General features: G+C 40.4%; 1 protein-coding gene across 3 annotated transcripts in view; it reads left to right on the top strand.

The window, feature by feature from the left end:
* GOSR1 (golgi SNAP receptor complex member 1) overlaps positions 1-18,893 on the top strand; it is a 72,461-nt gene extending 53,568 nt beyond the window's left edge. For all 3 annotated transcript variants that reach the window (XM_069089730.1, XM_069089729.1, XM_069089731.1), the window contains 3 exons: positions 3,757-3,786; positions 12,847-12,929; positions 14,277-18,893. In XM_069089730.1, coding sequence (XP_068945831.1) covers positions 3,757-3,786; positions 12,847-12,929; positions 14,277-14,401 — 238 coding nt within the window. In that variant the 3' untranslated portion in view covers positions 14,402-18,893. The remainder of the gene's footprint in view (positions 1-3,756; positions 3,787-12,846; positions 12,930-14,276) is intronic.
* Positions 18,894-20,311: the final 1,418 nt, after the last annotated feature.

The following is a 20,311-nucleotide window of genomic DNA, read 5'->3' as shown; positions in this document are numbered from 1 at the left end:
AAGAGACAGCAGCTTACACTGGGACAGTGGCTAGGGTTGAAAAAGACTTGAATAATATATTTAAGAACTGATTTCAAGATATTATGCAGTCCAGGTGCCACAGTGCATAGGCGCCTGGAGTTAGGGAGACCTGAGTTCAGATGTGCCTCTGACGCTGACTGGCTGGTGTGTCTGAACAAGTCACCTGACCTTTTTGCCTCATTTTCCTTATCTGTAAAATGAAATAATAACAGCACCTGTCTTCTAGGGTTGTTGTGAGGCACATATGAAATAATAATTGTAAAGTACTGAGCCCCTTGTAAACGCCCCATGCCTGCTGCTAGCATGAGGAGATGACTCTCCTCATCTGTAAAATGAAGGGATTGGACTAAATGATCTTTAAGGTCTTTCCCAGCCCTAAACCTATGATTCAGAAATCCTGTATCATCTCCATTTCAGAGATTAGGTTACTGAGGCCCACAAATGGAGAGTTGAACAAGATTACACAGATCGTCTTATATACTAATTATTTCAACCTGCCTTCTTGTTTCCTTTTCCCTAACTTGACATTCTCTATATGGTCTTATATTTATCTTTCTTATACAGTAATCAAATAGTTCCTTACAATTATCAAACTTGAAAACATTTCTTTTAAATAGTTTATGTAAAGTACTAAGAGCCTGGGTCAGGGGTGGGGAACCTGCCCTGGATTATCACATTGAGACCATGAAATAAGTTTTTTGTTGAAATTGTTCTCCAGTGAAATAGAAATCTGTATGCACTACCAAAACATTTTCTAATGATTTTAAAGGAGAAAAACACTTGGCAGATTTATCAACCAAATTGACAGGACTGGCTTTCCTTTAAAGGTGATATATCAATTAAAGTACTGAAAGGCATATCTGGGTTAAATTTTAGCCATTTCATCTGTTTTACTTAAGATAATTTTAACAATTTTACCTAAAATTATATACGGATAAGTTAGTCCCCAAAAATCTTAAGATGATTTTCCTTAGCAGAGATACTAAAAGTAAATTTGAAAATGAAAGTAGACCCAAGCAGTCAATTATGGGAGTTGCTAGAGTGATTTCATAAATAATAATTGAATTGGGGACCTAGAGGTCATATGATAATGACAATGCAAAAACAGTTCACTTGTTAATATCACTAGGAGATATACCTTACCAAAGTACATTATTGTTGCATATTTGGTTAGTAGGAGCTGGGCTTAACATATAAGTAGTTGTTTGAAACTTGAAAGGTGGTTTCCTGTGGAAGCAATATTGTGGTTCCCAGGTTTGCCAACTAAAAAACTTTAATCCACAGTGTCTCTGAAATCCTTTACTTGGTTATGAAAAGTACGCAGATAATCCTTCCCTCTTGTGTCCTAGAGGCAACTCTGGATTCTTAATGAGTATGCCAATAGAGAACATGCTTGGGTCGGCCTTCTTTTGATCTGGAAAGACTTCAAGGGGCCCTGTAGTGTAGTGCAAAAAATCCTGGGCTTCAAATTGGAGCTCTGGGCTGGACTCCTGCCTCTGACAGGTACACTGACCATGGGCAAGTAAGCACCTTTAAATTTTCTCATCTGTCAAATGGGAGGAATCATCAGCTCTATAGTACTCACTTCCCGAGTTGTTGGGGAAATCAAATGAAGTGATGTGTGTGAAGCACTCAGGAAACTTGCACTCGATCTAGGAGTCAGCTGTTGTTGAGGACTAGGGGACACGGGTGGGTTACTGGCCTGGGAGGCTCATTCACAGAAGCTGGAGACCAAAATGGGTAAATTAAGGGTGGAGTATAAGGTATTGACTATCTTTAATAAGACCTTGGACCTAGAAAACATTTTTTTCTTCTGAAATGCAAAATACAGCAGAAAACTGTAGACTACATCTGTAGTAACAATAGAAGGGTTTACGGAGTTGCCACACTTTAAAAACTTATTGAGTAAAAGTAGAGTAGAATAATTAATAATTATTTCATTTCCATGTTAAGCCAAAGTGAATGTATGGAGATATAGATTTACTGAAGTAATCCATCCACTTCTACTATTTGAGTGACTTTAATTTCTTTTAGGTTTATGAAAACACTAATGAATAAAGTAACATATTTAACTTTTGAAACTTCTTAGCCTAGTATTTTGTCATAATATGGAAGAGAGGTTTTTAAACAAAAAAAAAATGTAGTTTAAATATAGAAATAGTCATTCCTGAACAAAATACCTGACAGAGGAACATAGCTCCTTATTTCCATGGTGTTTAATTGGTCTTTAGAGAATCATAAACTTGTTGCTTGGTTATAGTGTGTATATGGTTTTATGAAGCGCCTTTTGAGTATTCAGATTTCCAGTTGTCCTAATGAGAACTATTTGTCCAGTTCTTTCTAAGGAGAACTGAAATTACGAAGACTACCCTGACCTGATTTTGCTATCCCTAAGGGTTAAGCATAAATACACAGATTCCCTTTTCGGGACCAAAGAAATACGTTAGTTTCCAATACCGTAATCTTAAATAAATTGAACTTGATTGATACTCAGTTGACCTTCATGTTCATATTATATAATTTTTAAAAATAGATCAGCAAAACCACCTCATGGTAACCATATCTTAGAATACATTTGATGTTTCATACTTGTAATTCCCCATCAATATGAGAAGAGAGGGATCTTAGGTTGTCTCCAGGTTACTTTTTTTCAGAGTTCAGTTTTGATTTCAACTTCTTTACAATGGTGATTTTTGCTTAGTATATTTTAATGCCATAGTAGGAAAAGATGAGATTGAGTAGAAATATATGAGAGGGTTTAATTCAGGAAAAAGAACTGAGAGAGGCTTGAAACTTGTAGATTACACAGAAGCTCATGCTTTTATATCCTCAATACCATTAACTTTTCCAGAAAAGAAATTATAGGTGCTGGGCATAGTGAGCATTAAATAGCATCACAAAAAAATTTCAAATAGAGCATATTTTAATAGATAGGAAAAGGCATGTGGTAGTCGTCTCTCAGAATTAGAATTTGCTGTTTGTGTACAGTCAAGAGACCATCAGCTTTTCAGAGCTAAGGAAGGAGGAAACAAGCATCTCTTAAGCCTTACCATATGCCACTATGCTAAATCCTGAGCATACAAATAACGAAAAAGAAAAGATCAGCTCAGCCCTCCAGGAGCTCAACTTTTGATGGAGGAATATAATACACAAGTAAAGTCAGGAGTGGGAATGAAAGTCATGGGCTCTGGGTGTGGTATTGGGGGCAGTTAGGTGGCACAGTGGAGAGAGGGCCAGACCTAGAGGCAGGAAGAGTACAAATCCAGCCTCAGATACTTACTAGCTGTGTGACCCTGGGCAAATTACTGAAACTGAGTTCACCTCATTTCCTCATCTGTAAAATGAGCTGGAGGAGGAAATGGCAAACCAAAGCAAAACACACACACATACACACACACACACACACACACACACGCACACGCACACGCACGCGCGCGCCAGCCAACAATTCCAAGGTGAGAAGATCTTAGGGATGATTGCATGTTCCAGGACCAGAAGGCCACAGGTGCTGAAGGAAGCAGCCCATATGTAGAAGTAAACAGGTTCCACGTGCCACAATCTTGTCTAAAGATTCTTTTAAAGAATCATTTAAAGATGCTTTCCTGAAAGTCTTACTGAAAAGAAATTGCTGTTTTTCAAATGTAATAAAAATTTTCATTTTATTTGTAGAGTAGGATTTGTGTTTTTAAATATCTTTATAAATAAAACTAAACCCAACTTCCCTTTTATTTGCAGCTCAGATCGACTTATTGAAGAAACAATAAGGTAAGAATATTTTTTTGCAGTGTCAATATGCAGATCAGAATGAAATGTTCATGAACTTTATAATAAGATTTCCCAGAACTTTAAACAATTTGATTTCAACTTCTCAGAGGGGAGAATGTCACTGACCAAAGCCTTAGGTGCTTATGACTTATTGGTGTTATTACTTCTTATGAAAAGGAAAGAGCTTTTCAAACTCCAGGTTTTGGAGAGTACATATCTGTTAAAACCTCGTTTCTCTTGTGTCATGAAATGAGGTGTTTTGCGTAACTGAACTTTATTCGTTTCTGTAGCTTGCCTAATAAACTCTTTTTAACCATTTTGACTAAAATATTTTTAAATATATTGCATATTTTCCTGCCTTATTAAACAAAATATTTTGAACATTATGTAAACTTTTTTGATGATTATGGGACAGCATTATAAGCATTTTAGGTTATGCTGTGTAGTGATTCAAGGATCTAAATGGGGACCATTGAAGGAGATAATCCTTTCAACCACTTTCCCTAGGCTGCTCTGCTTTTCTAGTAATTGATGAGTCTTCTCTTTTAATTTTTCACTGGCCTTTGGGTGTTGGGTTTTAGTTCTTTCTGCTCCTAAGCTAAAATCTAAGAACGGTTGGGGAAGTTTGCTGAATCATCAGCCTTCTATGAACTGATACAAAGTAAAGTGAGCAGAAACAGTAAAACATACAGACAGTAGTGTAAACAGAAAGGACAGTGCGCTGAACCTTAACTGATCTATAATTATAATAAGATTTGATCCTGGAGAACAGTTTGTTCGAGATGGGAGACTCTGGATGAGACTATAGTCAAGTGAAGTTGATGTAAACTTCCTTTTCCCCTTTTTTTTTAATCTTTAGAACAAGGGATGGCTCTCTGTGTTAAGGGAGGAGGAAATAATTCAGAAATGAAGCAATGCTGTAAAAAAAAAAAAGATTAAAAATTAAAATAAAATATAGGTAAACCTGTTTTTTAAACTGTTTTAGTCTTTCCCATTCATATTGCAGTGTAAGTACACCTTTGCTAAAGTAGATCTGACAGAGGTTTCTCCCTTTCTGCTGCTTACACAGACCTGTGGACCCTGCCAGTATAACACCTTAGACAGTCCAGACTGTAGCTGAGAGCTTCTTCTTGGGTCTTTGGGGTTTAACTTCAGGTTGAGTGTGTTTTGTCATCACATACTGAGGGCCCAGCTGTGTCTTGTGCTGTGCTAGGCGCTATCTATCCAGATTAAGTTAAAGGCCGAGTTTCGGCCCTTGAAACTGTTAATGAGCAGCATGTTTTCCCTAATGAGAAACTGTTCAGTAGCAGGAGGCTGAGAGAAAGTGGGCCAGCCTCAGGACGTTGTATCTGTTGATAATCTGAGAAGTCCTCTGCTCACTGTTAGAGACTACAGTTGTGCTGCCTTACACTGAGCAGTCCGCCTGACCCAAAGGCTCCATTTGGAGGAAGCCAGGCCAGCATTACTGCACTTCTCGACCTGCCTCCCCCTTCATGCAGTGATGGAGTGACAAGCGTTTGGGGATGGTATTAATTAGTTATGGGCAGCACTCCGTCATAAGGAACTTTACCTGGTAGAACCTAATCCAGCCCTTAATTAGAACTTCATACATTTTCACCTAATTAGAATATATGAAAGCCTGAATAAATTTTGTATAGAAACTAATTGTTCTTTGAGTGACTATTGTATATAATTAAATCATTTGGCTATTGACACTTTTCCTTATGCCAATATTAAAATCAATCAATCAGTCATTCAGTAAACATTTATTAAGTGCTGTTTTGTGCCAGGCACTGTGCTAAACACACAGAAAGGGGCAAAACACCGTCCCTGCCCTACTAGAGCTCCCATTCTAATGGGAGCAATGACAAACAAACACATGCAAGCGAGCTCTATACAGGATAAGTAGGGAATGACTGAAAGAGGGAAGGCACTTGAGGAAGGCTTCCCGTAGAAGATGGGACTTTAGGCTTAAAGGAAGCCAGGGAATTCCCTAAGTGGAACAGGGGAGAAAGAGCATCCCAGGCTTGGGGGAGACAGCCAGAAAAATGCCTGGAGCCAAGAGATGCAGGGTCTTGTTGCGGGACAACAAGGAAGCCAGTGCCACTGAAATCGGTGAGCTGGAGGAAGGGAGCAAGGTGTAAGACTGGAAAGGTGGGAGGGGGCTAGGTTATAAAGGGCTTTGCATGGCCAACAGCATTTTGTATTGAATCGTGGTGGCAATAGGGAGCCACTAGAGTTTGTTGAGTAGCAGAGTGACATGGTCAGACCTGTGAAATCACTTTGGTGACTGAATAGAGGACAGACTGGAATGGGGAAAGAGTGAGGCAGGCAGCCCCACCAGCAGGCTGTTGTAAATTGTCCAGTGTGAGGTGAGGAGCACCTGTACCAGGGTAGGGGCAGTGTTAGAGGAGAGAAGGGAATGTAGATGAGAGATACTGTAAGAGTGACATCAGCAGGCCTTGGTCACAGCCTGGACATGGGGTGTGAGAGAGAGTGGGGCATCAAGGCTGACTCCTAGCTTGTGAGCCTGAGAGACGGGAAGGATAATGATGGCTTCTGTAGCAATAGGGAAGGTAGGAGGGGGAGGATAATGAGTCCTATTTTGGATATGATGAGTTAATGATGTCTACTCAACATACAGTTCAAGATGCCCAAAAGGCATTTGAAGATGCAGGATTGAAGGTCAACGAAGGGATTGGAGCAAGAAAGGTAGATTTGAAAATCATCAGTATAGAGATGGTAATTCAGTCCATGGGAGCTGATTCAGTTGCCAAGTGAAGCAGACTAGAGGCAGAAAAGAAGAGGACCCAGGATGGAACCCAGAGGGACGCCAGTGATTAGAGGACATGATCTGGAGGAGGATCCAGCAAACGAGACTGAGGAGTGGTCTACTTGAGAGGAGGAAAACCAGGAGAGAAGAGCAGATCAAGGCGACCAAGTGTCCAAGGCTGCAGAAGGACCAGGAGAACGAAGGCATCCGCCTTTACCCAGGATTTGGGCATCATAATTAAGAAAGCCACATGATTGTGGACAGTGAGCAGAATTGTTAGCAGTCAGCCAGTATAGAAATTGCTAAAAGTCTTATAGTTAAGGAAAGAGTTCAGTGTTACTCCAGAAGTTCCTTGTGTGTGATTTCTTAAAAGTCCCCAGTGCAGTTTGCAGGAAATCTTATCTGACTCTTTAGTGAGTTTTAGCCCAGATTCTGATTCTCTCTCTTGCTCTCTCTCTCTCTCTGTCGATTTTTCTCCCTCTCCCTTTCTCTGTCTTTGTCTGCCTGTCTGTCTTGCTCTGTCTCTTCCCTTTCTCTTCCCCTCCCTTCCTCCTCTCTCTTATAAATACTGATGAAGCACTTTAGCAGCATAGTCAGAAGAGATGTTAGCATCTTTTGTCTAGTCACCGTCATTTAATGAAAAGATATGAATTCAGATTCTTGCTGCCACTTCTCTGTTCTCTACCTCAGTTTCTTCATCTGGAAAATGGTGATAACATTCATCCTCTTCCCCCCCTCCCCAAGTTTCAATTTAACACATTTCACCTCCACAGAATTCCCTTTTCACAGTATTGAGGGGTTACGCATCTAAGCTTTACTCTGTGTGCCCTTTTCCTTTCCTCCCAACCTGATTTTTTAAGTTAAGCTGCCTCAAGCATCTTGTTCCTCTGAGGCCTTCCTGCTTTCTAGATAGAAGTGGGCAGTGTGAGACATAAAAGGTTGAAGGGGAAAGCCTTGGGACTTTACTTTCCTCCCTTCTAGTTCAATTCTGCACCACCATCAGCTGCCCAGTCTGCATTTTTCTTTTGCTCATCCCAGGCCAAACAGCACCATCTACCTTCTCTGCTTTTCCTCATGCCGCTGAGTGGAGCTGAAAGAAGTCACACTAGCCATGCTTATGTACAGCCTCCCTGCCAAAGAGCAGCCCTTTTATCCCTCACGAACTGGGTCCCTATCTCAGAATCCTTTAACATTGTCTTCCACTTTCTCTTCCTTTACCCTAGTCTCTAATGAAATGACCCTTCTTGCCAATGCCAACAACCTCTCCATGTATGCCCTTCTGTCCTTTCCCAGCTTCTCCAGCAGATTGCCCCTCAATTATCCCCTCTTCATTGTTTAATTTCTTCCTATGTACTGGTCCCTTCACTACTTCTCTAAAACATGCCAAAGTCCTCCCCCATAATTAGAAAACCTCGAGTGGATCCTTCCTTCTCTACTGGCTGTTATTCTTTACATCCTCCCTTTTTCAGCTAAACTCCAAAAAGCTGTGTACACCTGTTGCCTCTCCTTCTTTGCTCAATACTCAGCCTTTTGTCGCTGGCTTCCAGTTTCATCACTCATTTGCCCCAGGTGATGGTCTTTCTTCAGTTCACATCTTATCTGACCTCTGTTGATTGATTTGATATCGTTAACCTCTTTGAGTTTTGTGATAACACTCTCGCCTGTTTGTGCCACCCATCTTAATAAATCCTTGGTGATTGATGGATTGAGCTCTGAGTGAGAGGAACACTGGATTGGGAGTCAGAGGGCCTGAGCTCACACCACTTCTAGGATGTTAGGCAAATGTTTTCATCGTTCTGGGCCTCAGGTTCTTCATCTGGAAGAGGATTGAGACAGTGTAGGTGGTCTCTGAGGCCTTCCTGCTCTTAGGATCCTATGAAAATGTGGGAATCCTTGATGTTATTTTTTTCTAATTTTCTAATTTAAAAACCAATTTTATTTAGCACAGTTTTAAAAATATTTGTCCTATTAGCAAGGTAATTGCAATGGGAACCTAGGTAGCATGTATGTATTATATGTAGACTTTAACCAACTATCACATAATGATTCCTAAAAAAACAGCAAAATACGAGTTTTTCCTTTGCGTGTTTCTTTATCCTATCTGTTTACTTTAAAAGTGTATGTTGAACTAAAGCTGAATTCCAGTATCAGTGGGTTAGAAAGAGCTGCTATCACTTAACTTTGGATTTGATTATCAGCTCTAATTACAGAATCCTCCCAGGATAAAGCCATAAATGAAAAGTAAAAACAAATGAAAGGGTAGCAAGTAAGAAAGTAAGAATTCTCATAAGCACATCAGTGATTTATTGTTCTTAAAAGCATCCTGTACTGTTTGGAGTTTGTATTTTGTGTCTGCTTCTCTGACCCTTGAAATAACAATAGCAGTGTAGATTTGACTCAGCTTGACTCCAGATGATGGAATGAGAAGGAAAAAGGCATTGGAATATACTTTATGAACTACTGGAAGTCATACATATTCAACAGGACGACACTAACATAGGATGAAAGTGTCTATTCTCTGAGAAATGAAGTGCTTTCTGGGAATTTTCTTTAAAAAATTTTTTACCATATTCACTTGGGAGAGAGTGAAGGTAATATCCCCATTTTACAGATAGAAACCTTTAAAAGGAAATTTGACTTCAGGTTTGACATTTAAATTTGTCAGCCAGGTTTTACTTTACAATAGATCATATTACCTATTTAAAAAGCATCATTAAAAAGTATTTAATTTTAAAGTACATTTTTAATTATATCAAATTGCGTCAATGGAAACACCTAATTGGACAGAAATGTAGCTATATCCTGTTGGATTTTAACTCACAAAAGAAGCTATACATTTATAACTGTCATTTTTTTTCTTTGTTTCTATCTCTCCTAGTAAAGAAAATATTTCATCCAAACCAGTGTATTTATAGAGAGTTTTTTGTTGTTTAGTCATTTTTCAGTCGTGTCCAATTCTTCATAATGCCATTTGGTATTTTCTTGGCATAGATACTGGAGTACTTTACCATTTCCTTCTCCAGCTCATTTTACAAATGAGTAAGCTGAAGTAAATAGGGTTAAGTGACTTGCCCAGGGTCACACAGCTGGTAAGTATTTGAGACCAGATTTGAACTCAGGAAGAGGAGTCATCTTTGACTCCAGACCTGGCTCAATCCATTGCACCACCCAGCTGCCTTATTTATAGAGATTGCTACATTGTATTTGAAATCTTGGGAACAAGGTCCTTAAGATTTACAGATTCTGTCATCTGGTACCGCTGAGATTAATTGTGGTGTATGCAGTGATCATAGGTTGTTGCTGCCCCACCCCCATTATGCAAACATTACTTAAAAGTACCTGCTTAAGCATGGCATGGTAGGTGGCAGGATAGACATGATTTCTGTGTAGGCCAGGGATCAAATTCAGCCAGCCTGCAAGCCAACAATGATTTTTACATTTTTAAATACAATAAAATTTGATTTAAACATGTAAAAACTCTTCTTAGCTAGCAGGCTGAATTTGCATGCCCAGATGTAGAGAAAAGAATATGGAGAATTAACTGTTTTGAAAATGGCTACAAAGAGATATGAATTCCAGTATTCAGAGGGTAGAAGAGGGTATTGATGCAATTCTATAGAAGTACTATTCCCTTAAAGAGAAATCATTCCGTCTTTCTCCCCTCCAGTCATATTGGCTTAATCACAGGGACCCTTTGGGAATCAGATAAAAACATGCAGTTGCCATGACTCATATTTTTGTCAGGAAGTCAGGAGATCTAGGCTTTGAAACTAGCCCGGTGCCTTACATACAGCAGCTCAGTATGTAGCCTTGTATATTTGTGCCCCAAAAATTCATTGCTTGATGGCCAGCTGTCTAGTGATAAGCCTCCCTGAACTTAGCTAATCACTGGGTCTAGCTAGACTTGAAGCCTTTCCAGCTTTCTGTGGGGCGGAGAAGAGCTTAAATCGGCTTGGCCTGGCCTGTATGAAACCAGGGTGACTTCCATTTCATGGGGCGGGGGGAGCGGGTGGGAAGGTCAGAATAGGAGGGAGAACAACCACATTTAAACTAGATGTCTAGTGGCTTTGTTCATAGTAAGTGCTCAGTACAAACAGGCAAGTCGCCAACTTCTGAACTGATTGTGTTCTAGCAGATGGTATATAAGCCTGTGTCTTTGGTAATATACCGTGTTTCCCTGATAATAAGACCTATCCCAAAAATAAGCCCTCCCCTTACTGTGTAAGATTCCTCTAAAATAAGCCCTCCCCCAAAAATAAGCCCTATTGAGATTGCTACTGCACTACACACTACATTACGGTACCCTGTGTATGCACCGTCCCCATCCCCCCACCCTGTGAAATGCACGCCGCGCTCCGAGCTGCATCCAATTAGAGCTATAGCAGTGAGCGCGTCATCCTGTTCTTCCCCAGTGATTTGCTTATTGAATAAAGGTACATTTTTTTGTTCACATTTACCTGTTTATTAAAATTGCTGTCAGTGTTCATTAAAATAAGCCCTCTGGTGTTTTTCTGTCCAAAACATTAATAAGACAGTGTCTTATTATCGAGGAAACACGGTATCTGAAACTAATAATGATACTCAACTTCACCAGGTGTAACAGTGTTCCTAAGGGAGAATGGTTTGGGAGTATGATTTTGGGATGCCAGGAACATGTATACAGCTACCTCTGTGGGTGGAGTAGACTGGGGATAACCCCCTGGTCTGCAGCAGAATGGGCTTCAGGAGTCAGGGATAAGGAATGACAGACACAAACTCCCCATTTTCCACCCCCCTTTTTCCTTCCGTAGCCCTCCGTGGCTGTTGGCATATTCACTTGCCTTTACGTTCCTCAGGCTCACAAGGATCACTCCTTAGAGAGCTGGATCTGAGTCCAAGCCCCATGCCTCAGGTTCACTGGCTCAGTGATACTGGGAAAGCACTTTACCTTCTTGCACCTCAGTTTCCTCATCTGTAAAATAAGGTCCAGATGGCTTTTGAGCTCCTTCTAGTTGTAGATCTCCTGTGCCCTGTTGATTCTATGACTGATGCTGGAGTTGGGCCATTGGCAGTGAATGGTTCATACATTCAGTGCAAAGTCATCATTCAGTAGTATGCACTGCCAAGGGCATTTCCCTCTCTTCTTTGTCTCTTCTCCTTTCCCATCAATAATGCTGTTACCTCATACCTGGTCCTAGTTAGTCCCCAAGGCAGTGGGTGTGGGACTCTAATCCTTAGTGGGGGGCCATAAGGAGGAAGGAGAGAAAGAAAGGCAATCCTAAACACAGCACCCACTGGGTAGGGCCTTATGTGGAAGGAAATTCTGTCCTTGTAGAACTTGTCAACCTGAAAGTTTGGTTAAAGGAGGCAGACAGGCTAGGTGATACGTAAATTTATACTGTTTATTCCCTTAAAGCTAGCTGAAACTAATGAGCTTGTATGGACAAGGAGCCAAAACCTAAGTACAGGGATTATTATCACCATTTTATAGCTGAGAAAACTGAGACTGAGAGTTTAAATCGCTTGCCCATATTGTGCAGCACAAAACCAAAACATAAAACCACCTTCCAGAGCACTCAGAAGGTCACGGGGCATTCTTCTTGAGCAGTTGGTTTGGCTTACTTCGTATTATTGACCAGGTGTATTGCTGCCCAGGAAGAAGGCCACAGTGACTTCCTGTGCATCAGAGAAATCTGTGCCCTGGTACAATGGCAGGGGTCAGGGTCTGCCTTATTTTCACTTAACAGGCATAACTTTTTCCCAACACATTGATGCTCAGGTAGAGTTCCTCATGTTATTGAAGGGGAATAAAATGTATTGGCCTGCTCAGTAAGAAAAGAAACCTCACCTGCATTTTGGAAAAGCAGAAAAGTGTACTTCTGTTTTTATAAACTCCTTTTTGTTCTAGGCCTGTGGTTTTTATTGGCATAGGGAATTCCTGGTGAAGGAGCACCCTCCTAGAACCCAGAGCTTCCTTACTCCTACACCGTGCCATGTGGCCTCGCCTGAAAAATGTTGAGGCTTTGCAGTCAGTGTGTGATTCATCTGTTATGGTGACTCTTCATTTTTCATATTAGATATTCTTTTTACATAGCAAGATGTGAAAGGAGATCAATAAGAACAGAATGGTCGTTAAGGATTAGCGAGAAAAGAACAGCAGGAAGGTAGTTTGGCCTTCCTCTCAGCCATCTCTTTCCAAGGCTACTAGTACATACTGTGATAATCAGTTTGTGTTCCTTTTACAGCTAATGGAATTGAATGTCCTTGATAGTGATTTAATTTTCTTCTCTCTCCCACGCCCTTTTCAGCATCGCAATGGCAACGAAAGAAAATATGACATCCCAAAGAGGGATGTTGAAGTCTATACAGAGCAGGATGAACACCCTGGCCAGTATCCTTTGGGAAAGTCTGACATCTGTGTTTGTTTGTGCTTTCTGGCATGGCCACTTCCATCGGTAACATCGAAGATCTTCAGCAGTCACGCTGTATAAATATAAACTGGTTCCTGCTTTGTGAAAGATTATGCTAATCTGTCTCATCTGCACAAGTGATTGAGCATTGTGCTGCAGGATAAATGGGCTTAGGGGAAAGAAAGTAGTATAGATTTGAAAATTATTCACTAGCTTACATTTAGTTTGCATTTTTAAAGCTTCAGAATAGTAAATATGCTCATATCTGCCATGCTTATCCCAATTACATGCTGCTTGCTTCTTTGTCCCTTTCTAAAATAAATCACTGGCAGGGAATTGAGAGAAAGACAGCTGCACACATTGGCTTTTTTGTGGCTAGCAAGGAAACCTCTTCTGACTTGTTAGAAGTCCACCTTGGTGAGTGGTTCTGGTCTTCGAATCCGCAGCTAATTGGTTGTGACTCTTAACTTTTTTATTCCTCGTTTTTCTAGTCTCAATTAGAGTGAAGTACATCCAGAGATTGAAAAATAAGGCTTAAATGAATGCAGATTAATAAGCCTTTTTCTCCCCAGTAGTGAAGTTACTCTCCTGAGTAACCTAGTAAGTTAGGCAATCAGAGAAGATCATTAACTCTTGCTGACCACTAAGGCACTCATTAGCACTTCTTTGAGGAAAAAGCAAACCATTTTCTAGAACATCTCACCTAATTCATGCTACTTTAAATTTATCATCATGTTTAATTTGTTACTTTAAAGTCAGAGTTAAGCTGTTCCTTTTATTTCCAAAGGCAAAACAAGATTCTGAAGTCTGTCTCTTCAGAAATATTGTATTTGTTAAGTTACATTTATTAAATGCCTTCTCTATGTCTGGCAATGTGTAAAGCTCTCTGTTAGCATTTGGGGAGATGCAAGGATAAATAAGACCCTCTCATTCTACCCTCATGTGGATTTTTTTAGTCTAGGAAGAGAAAACAGAAAGGGGGTGGAGGATGATCAGAGAGAGGGACATGTCGGGCTGCCTCCTACTGTCTACTGTGCTGCCCAACAAGGCTGGGCCGCCTTGGGGCCAGCAGCACGAACCACTCTGGAATAACTTTCTCCCAGTTCCATCAGTCAGAGGGAGCAGTGGAAGCGCTGCCCAGATCATGTAAAACGCATTTCCACAGGGCCAGTTTGTCAGGTTTGGAGCCATCTCTGCTCTTCACGCATTTCTTTGCTTTACCTGTGTTTCTGACCATATGCTGATCTTCTCTGCTACTCATTGTGACCTCTGGCTTCTCCCAGGGAGGCCTCCTTTGTCACGTGACCTTAACAGGTACTTTCCCACAGATCGTTTTCCTGCAGTAAACAGCTTAATCCAGCGGATCAACCTGCGCAAACGGCGAGATTCCCTCATCCTGGGTGGTGTCGTTGGCGTTTGCACCATCCTCTTGCTACTGTATGCTTTCCACTAATGGACATTCTCTAGAGACTTTTGACAACCACCACTTCCTTGAGTTGATTCCAGTTACAGAGCAGTGGGAAGGAGACATGGACAGACCTGGGGAGTTGTTGACCATCATCATGTCATTTAGGGCCTATGAGAGGCTGTGGTGCTGGTCCAGATTGGGGCTGAAGCTGCAACGTTTGTGTCCTTTTTTCACCAAAATTTATCTCCCCCCTTTTTGTTTCCAAACCAAACCAAGAAAAGTTTTCAATCCTTTGTGTCTCTGTGAGGTAAGTAAACATAGTAAGGGAGAAAAGGGACTTCATGGTGGAAACTGGTGATTGTTGACTAAAAGAAAAGTCCTTCTGAAGCTTGAGTGTCTTCAGTAGACCAGTGCCCCCTGAAGTCCAGATTCCAGTCCAGACTCTTTTGGCCTGTGACCAGCGTATTGCAGCTTTAAGTCAGCAGGAGTGGTTTGTGAATGAATGCAGCTTTTTTTTCTTTCTTTTTCTAATTTGTAGTAAACGGTCATGGGTCATTCTTTGTCAGCTGTGCTGTCTTCAGTTTTTTGTTTTTTAATATTCAGAGATTACTCAGTTTGCACAGAAACTAACCCAGCTATTTTGTTGAGCATACGTCTAGTTTGGGGGACTTTTGGGAGACAGCCTCACTTTGGCATGAAGAAGACTGAGACTGTTGCCCTAATTGAAATGCAATAGAATATTTGTTCTAACCACAAGCAAACTGCAGTGATAGAAGCATTCTTAGTCTATATGCTTTGCTGGGCTGGTGGTCATCTAAAAATCTTTGAAAAAAACTCAGTGACTTTTTAAAAGGTTGTTCATTGTTTTGACTTTGGTTTCTTTTTTTAAAGATCGAATTAATGTTTTCTGCTTTGAAAGTAGAATGAAATCTAAACTCTACTAGGAAATGAGAAACTTAGGTTACCCCAGTTTTCAAAAGCCCCCAAACTGTTAGATTGCCCAAACCCTCCCAAGTCAGAACTGACATACATTTGTTACTGAGGAAGGGATTTGGTCCAGTTTGCAGTCAGGCATGTTCCACCTTGGGTAACTGTCATGTGTAAACAAAAACAATCAGCCCCCATGCCATCCTGTGCTGCATTATCTATCCCATCTTATTGCTTCAGCTGTGTGAGGGAACCAGGTCACCCTGTGTCTGTCTTATTGTAGAAGATCTCATCTGGTCAAGGTTTCTGAACCTTTAGGATGTTATTTTGCTGTTCATCATACATAGTGCAGAATCTTCTTTTCACCTGCTCCTGTCTTCTGTCCATCACTGACAAATTATAAACTCTCCACTAGAGTTCTCTTAGAGTTCAATTGTTTGATCAGTCCTCCTGGCAATTCTGGTAATAATTCCTGGTAATGATTATGATCATATGCAGTGTGGAGACTTGCCCAACATGTCTGCTCCTTTCCTGGAAACAAGGCTGCTTTAGAACATTGGAGTATCTGATTCATACTCTGGGCTCCAGCAGAAGGACTAAAAGAGCTTTGGATGCAGTGACAAAACCACCTGATGGTGTGTATTGTTCATGTGACCTGGATAGAGGCTTATGTCTAGAATGACACATTGGTGTGATATGATATAGAGACTGCAGATTTTTCTTTTTGATGTTAAAATTCTATTGCCTCCTGGATTAGAAGGGAATGTGATGATCATATTTTTAAATTATTGGGTTTATTTTTCTATGTATGGGTTGATCATTTCATTGATTGGGGATGCCCTTTCAAAAAACATTAGTTTTCCCTACATGAAGCTTGAAGGATCAGGGAAGTAAATTAATTAATTAAATTCTCTCTGTTGGGAGATCAGAGCTCCCCTGACTCTTATTATCTTTGATTTTTATCAAAGGGCCTCAATTGGTGGTTGTGTCCCAGCTAGAGTTTATAGAACTTTTGGTTACTCTACAGTTGGCATTTATAAAATCTGCAGTACATAAAATAAAGTTATTTATTTAATTATATAACCAGTCTTTTTACTGGTCTGATTATTTGGTGCATTCATTAAATCTAATTGTATGAGAATCAAACTATTATAGAAAAATAATCTTGCTTACTACAACTAAATAAATAATCAGTTTTGTTGGCTGGTTAATCTTTAAGTCAGGGTCATGCATATGTGAAGGAATAGAATTTCTGTCAGGTACCCTTTGTTTCTTTAGTAGTTACTCCTAATGAATTTTACTGTAACCTTTCCCCTCACCTTGCTACCCTAGAGCCCCTATGACCCTTTATTACTATTGTCTCTCTCATTTAATGCTGGATGCCAGTGGCCAAGACATACTCGTCTCATCATGGTTTCTGTAGTGGCTCTGTTGGATGGATCCCTACATTCTCTAGAAAGACTCCCCCACAAAAAAACACCACCCCCAGTAGTGTCAGAGAATGTGAGGTTTGAAGGGGGTCCTGGTGCTCATCTAAGCCAGAGAAGCTGCGTTATTTGCTCAAGGTCACCCAGCGAGTCAGTGACAGAACTGGCTCTAGAGCCCAGGTTCCTCCGTTCTAGCCTCCTAGTCCGATGTACTTTTTCCCACCTCATATCAGAGCAAAAAAGGGAGGACTGCTGTTTTTGCTCCCACGTAGCATTGGGCCACCAATGCTGGTCCTTTTGAGCTCTGATCTTCACACTAATCCCTGCCCTTGTCTTTAAATTCATGTCTTGCCTGCTGGTGTATTCTTGTTGAGAAGAGAGGGGCCAAATCTGAAATCCTACTTCTTTGTCCAAAAGTTCTCATCGCTTAAAAAAAAAGCCACTTAATGCTTTGGGGAAGAAATATTTGGTGCCATGAATTATGAATTTTTCTCTTCTCTGTCTTGTTAACAACCAGACACTCAGAGCTTTCTAATTCACTGTCAAGATTAAAAAGCATGGCAGCAGAAATGGTAGTGGGGGCAGGAAATTCCAGAAGATATATTTTTTTCTTTGGGTTTATTGATATCTTAGTAAAATGTTTAATTAAAAACTACTTGGTTCTTTCCCAATTCAAGCCATCAGTTCCAGGTGCTTTTGGTCTTTTGTCCTGGTAATTTTCCATTCATTTATGAATGAAATGAAGTGCTCCCTATAAAATACATTATTTTGCTTTTCATAGGATAAGAGTTTGGAGTTTTAGCATGGAAAGAGACCTCGGAGGTAATTTAGTCTGACTCTTTCATTTTATAGAGAGAGAAGATGCTGAGGGGGCCAGGGAGGCACAATGATTGCCCAGGGTCACACGGGCAGAAAGGGGTCAGGCTGGAAGTTAAACCCACCTCCCATGCCTGAGCTCTCCACTCCACTCCTTGACCATTGAGTATTTGCATTGTCAGAAAAGGGCTTTTCTGCCCCCTGTTCCTCCTTTCTGCCTGTTCACTTGTAGACTTGGGCGTAAGAAAAACCTTACCAGGAAGGGAAGTTGCTCCATTGCACTCAGAGCTGTGTTTCTGGAGGAGAAACCTTGAGATTGTAGGCAGAACATGGCAAGAAATGCCTGGTGAAGTCACTCATCTTCTCTGGGTGTCGGATCAGAAACATTCGCTACTTTATCTTTAGTATTGTATACTACTAAATACATCTTATTGAAAGATTGTGCTTATGGCAGTATGAATAAAGTACCTGTTTATGGTATGACAAGGAAGAGGCTTAATCTTGTTATATTTTCAAACTCTGCGACATATTAAAAATTGAAGGCCCCCAGTTATTGACTTCTCTAAGATTTGTTTTTATGACAGCCGACAATGGAAAGGAATAGGAGGTCCAGCCTAGACTGGGCTTATTTGTTATACCTCAAGTTGGATTATTAACAAGTAATTAGAGTCCACCAAATAATTGATGACCACCAAGGATTCTCACTTAAACTTTCCCTAAGGATATTGTCACTTGAGTTACTCTGGCTAGACTGAAAGTAACATCGACTTCTATGGCAAGTGTAACTGATGAGTGGGTAGCTCCTCAGAGAACTCCAGGAATTGTGTTCCATTCCCTGGGACAGGAATCATTTTACCTCTTTGAACTCATATTAGAATTAGAAAGATGCACAACTTTGTTCATAGGCCAGTCCTGTTGAGTGTACCAAACTCAAATCTTTCTGGAAGGTGAAACTAAAGAAAGGGCCAAACAGGTACCAAGACTGTTTATAGAATAAGAAATTAAGACAAAGCTGAGCCATATTTGGGGGTCTTTGGTGACTTTCTCTGTACCCTAGATCTATCTCACCCAGGTACTGGGGCCTTTGCATTTTTTTCATTCTTTCAGCTCTTAAAATGGGAGAGAAAGAATCAGTTACCATCATACATAACCAGGATGAAAGATGTTTCCTTATGAAAAATGCCAATACAAAACTCTTGTCTATTCTTTTCCAGTTGCACTTTCTATTTTTTTTTCTTTTAAAATAGCTTATTGGAACCTATTTTAATGTATTTGTAATTAATTTTTATTCTCATCTAATGTGCATTTTCTGTCTGTATAGAAAAAGCTTTGTTATGTAATTTAATAATAAACTAGAATTCTAAATAGTTGTGCTGTGAGTTTTTAATTTTAGGGTCTTGGAACATCAACCAATGAAGAAATTTGGCAACAGCCATTACGTAATTGATAGTGAACATTTCTCAAAAGGTCCCAAAACCTTGAATGAAAGATTACCAACAGGGTTATGACTGCCAGTAGTAATGATTGATATTGACATAACACTTCACAGTTTTTCAAACATTACTTCACTTGAACCTCACAACAACCTTCTCAGGTAAGTCCCACAAGTATTTTATAAACCCATTCTGCAGATGAGGAAAGGGAGGCCCAGATAGATTAAGCAACTTGCCAAGGGTGGGTGATACAGCTTTTAAGTGGCTGAATCAGAAATCAAACTGGCGTCTCCCCTCTGGGATTCCCTGATTCTCAAGACCAGCCTCCTATCCACTATTCCACTCTGCCTCCAAAAAGAGAATCACACGTAGGCAGAGACTTTATTAACCTTCCATTCGTGTTTTGGTGCTGCAAGTAAAGGAGAATTTCCCATCGATTTGAAAGTTCATGAGTGTTGGGATTTGGCCAGGATGTGGTCATCTTCCTCCCACCAAGACTTTACTGAAAGTCCTCAGAATCTCACTGAGATCCCACTTTCTTCTCAAAGTCTGCCTGTGTTTAAAAGTGCCTAATTTCCTGTGAATTTCCAACTGACTTTCCCTGCCCATTCTTTCTGCTTAGAGCTTTTATCTGTTTATCTTGGTATAAAATGTTCTTTCTCCCCCAGGTAGCCAGCTTCTCCACCTGTGCTTTGGTCACTTCCTTAAGGTGCATTCCCAGATGGGTTGTAGAAAAGCAGTGGTTCCTTCTGGCCTTCAGCTGTCAAGGTTCCCTCTTCCATTCTGTCTTGCTAAGCAAACTTGAATTTGGACTTTAATGTTTTAGTGTCTGTTTCTAGCTGCTTTGTGATCTCCATCTGAAGCTTCTAGACTAGGGCAAGAAATATCTTTGCATATCATAGATTAGTGTTTAATCAAACTAATGATGAAGATACTAAAGATTTCTTTAAAATAGCTGTGTAACAGAGGTACCAATATAAAGTCAACCTTTTTGCTTTTTTTTTTGGAGGGCAATTGGGGTTAAGTGACTTGCCCAAGGTAACATGGCTGGTTTTTGGATTGTGTCTGAGGTCAGATTTGAACTCAGGTCCTCCTGACTCCAGGGCCAGTGCTCTATTCACTGCACCACCTAGCTGCCTCAAAGAACCCTTTTGAACTGAATTGCCATAATCCAATAGACATCACAAATAATCATAAAGTTGAATGAAAGAAATCTTGGGAGGAAATATAGACCATCCCCCTGCAGGTAGGTACTTAAATCATTCCTAGACAATATGTTTTTATATATTTTGTTTTGAATGTTTTTTTGCAAAGGTGCCCAGAACCAAAGTCAATGGTCTAGGAATCGGAGC

Source organism: Petaurus breviceps, unplaced genomic scaffold (assembly GCF_028583685.1).
Source record: "Petaurus breviceps papuanus isolate PSGF00001 unplaced genomic scaffold, PetGlider_PUasm1.0 186, whole genome shotgun sequence".
NCBI lineage: Eukaryota > Metazoa > Chordata > Mammalia > Diprotodontia > Petauridae > Petaurus > Petaurus breviceps.
The sequence above is the reverse complement of the archived record's forward strand: the minus strand, read 5'-3'. Positions and strand labels throughout refer to the sequence as shown.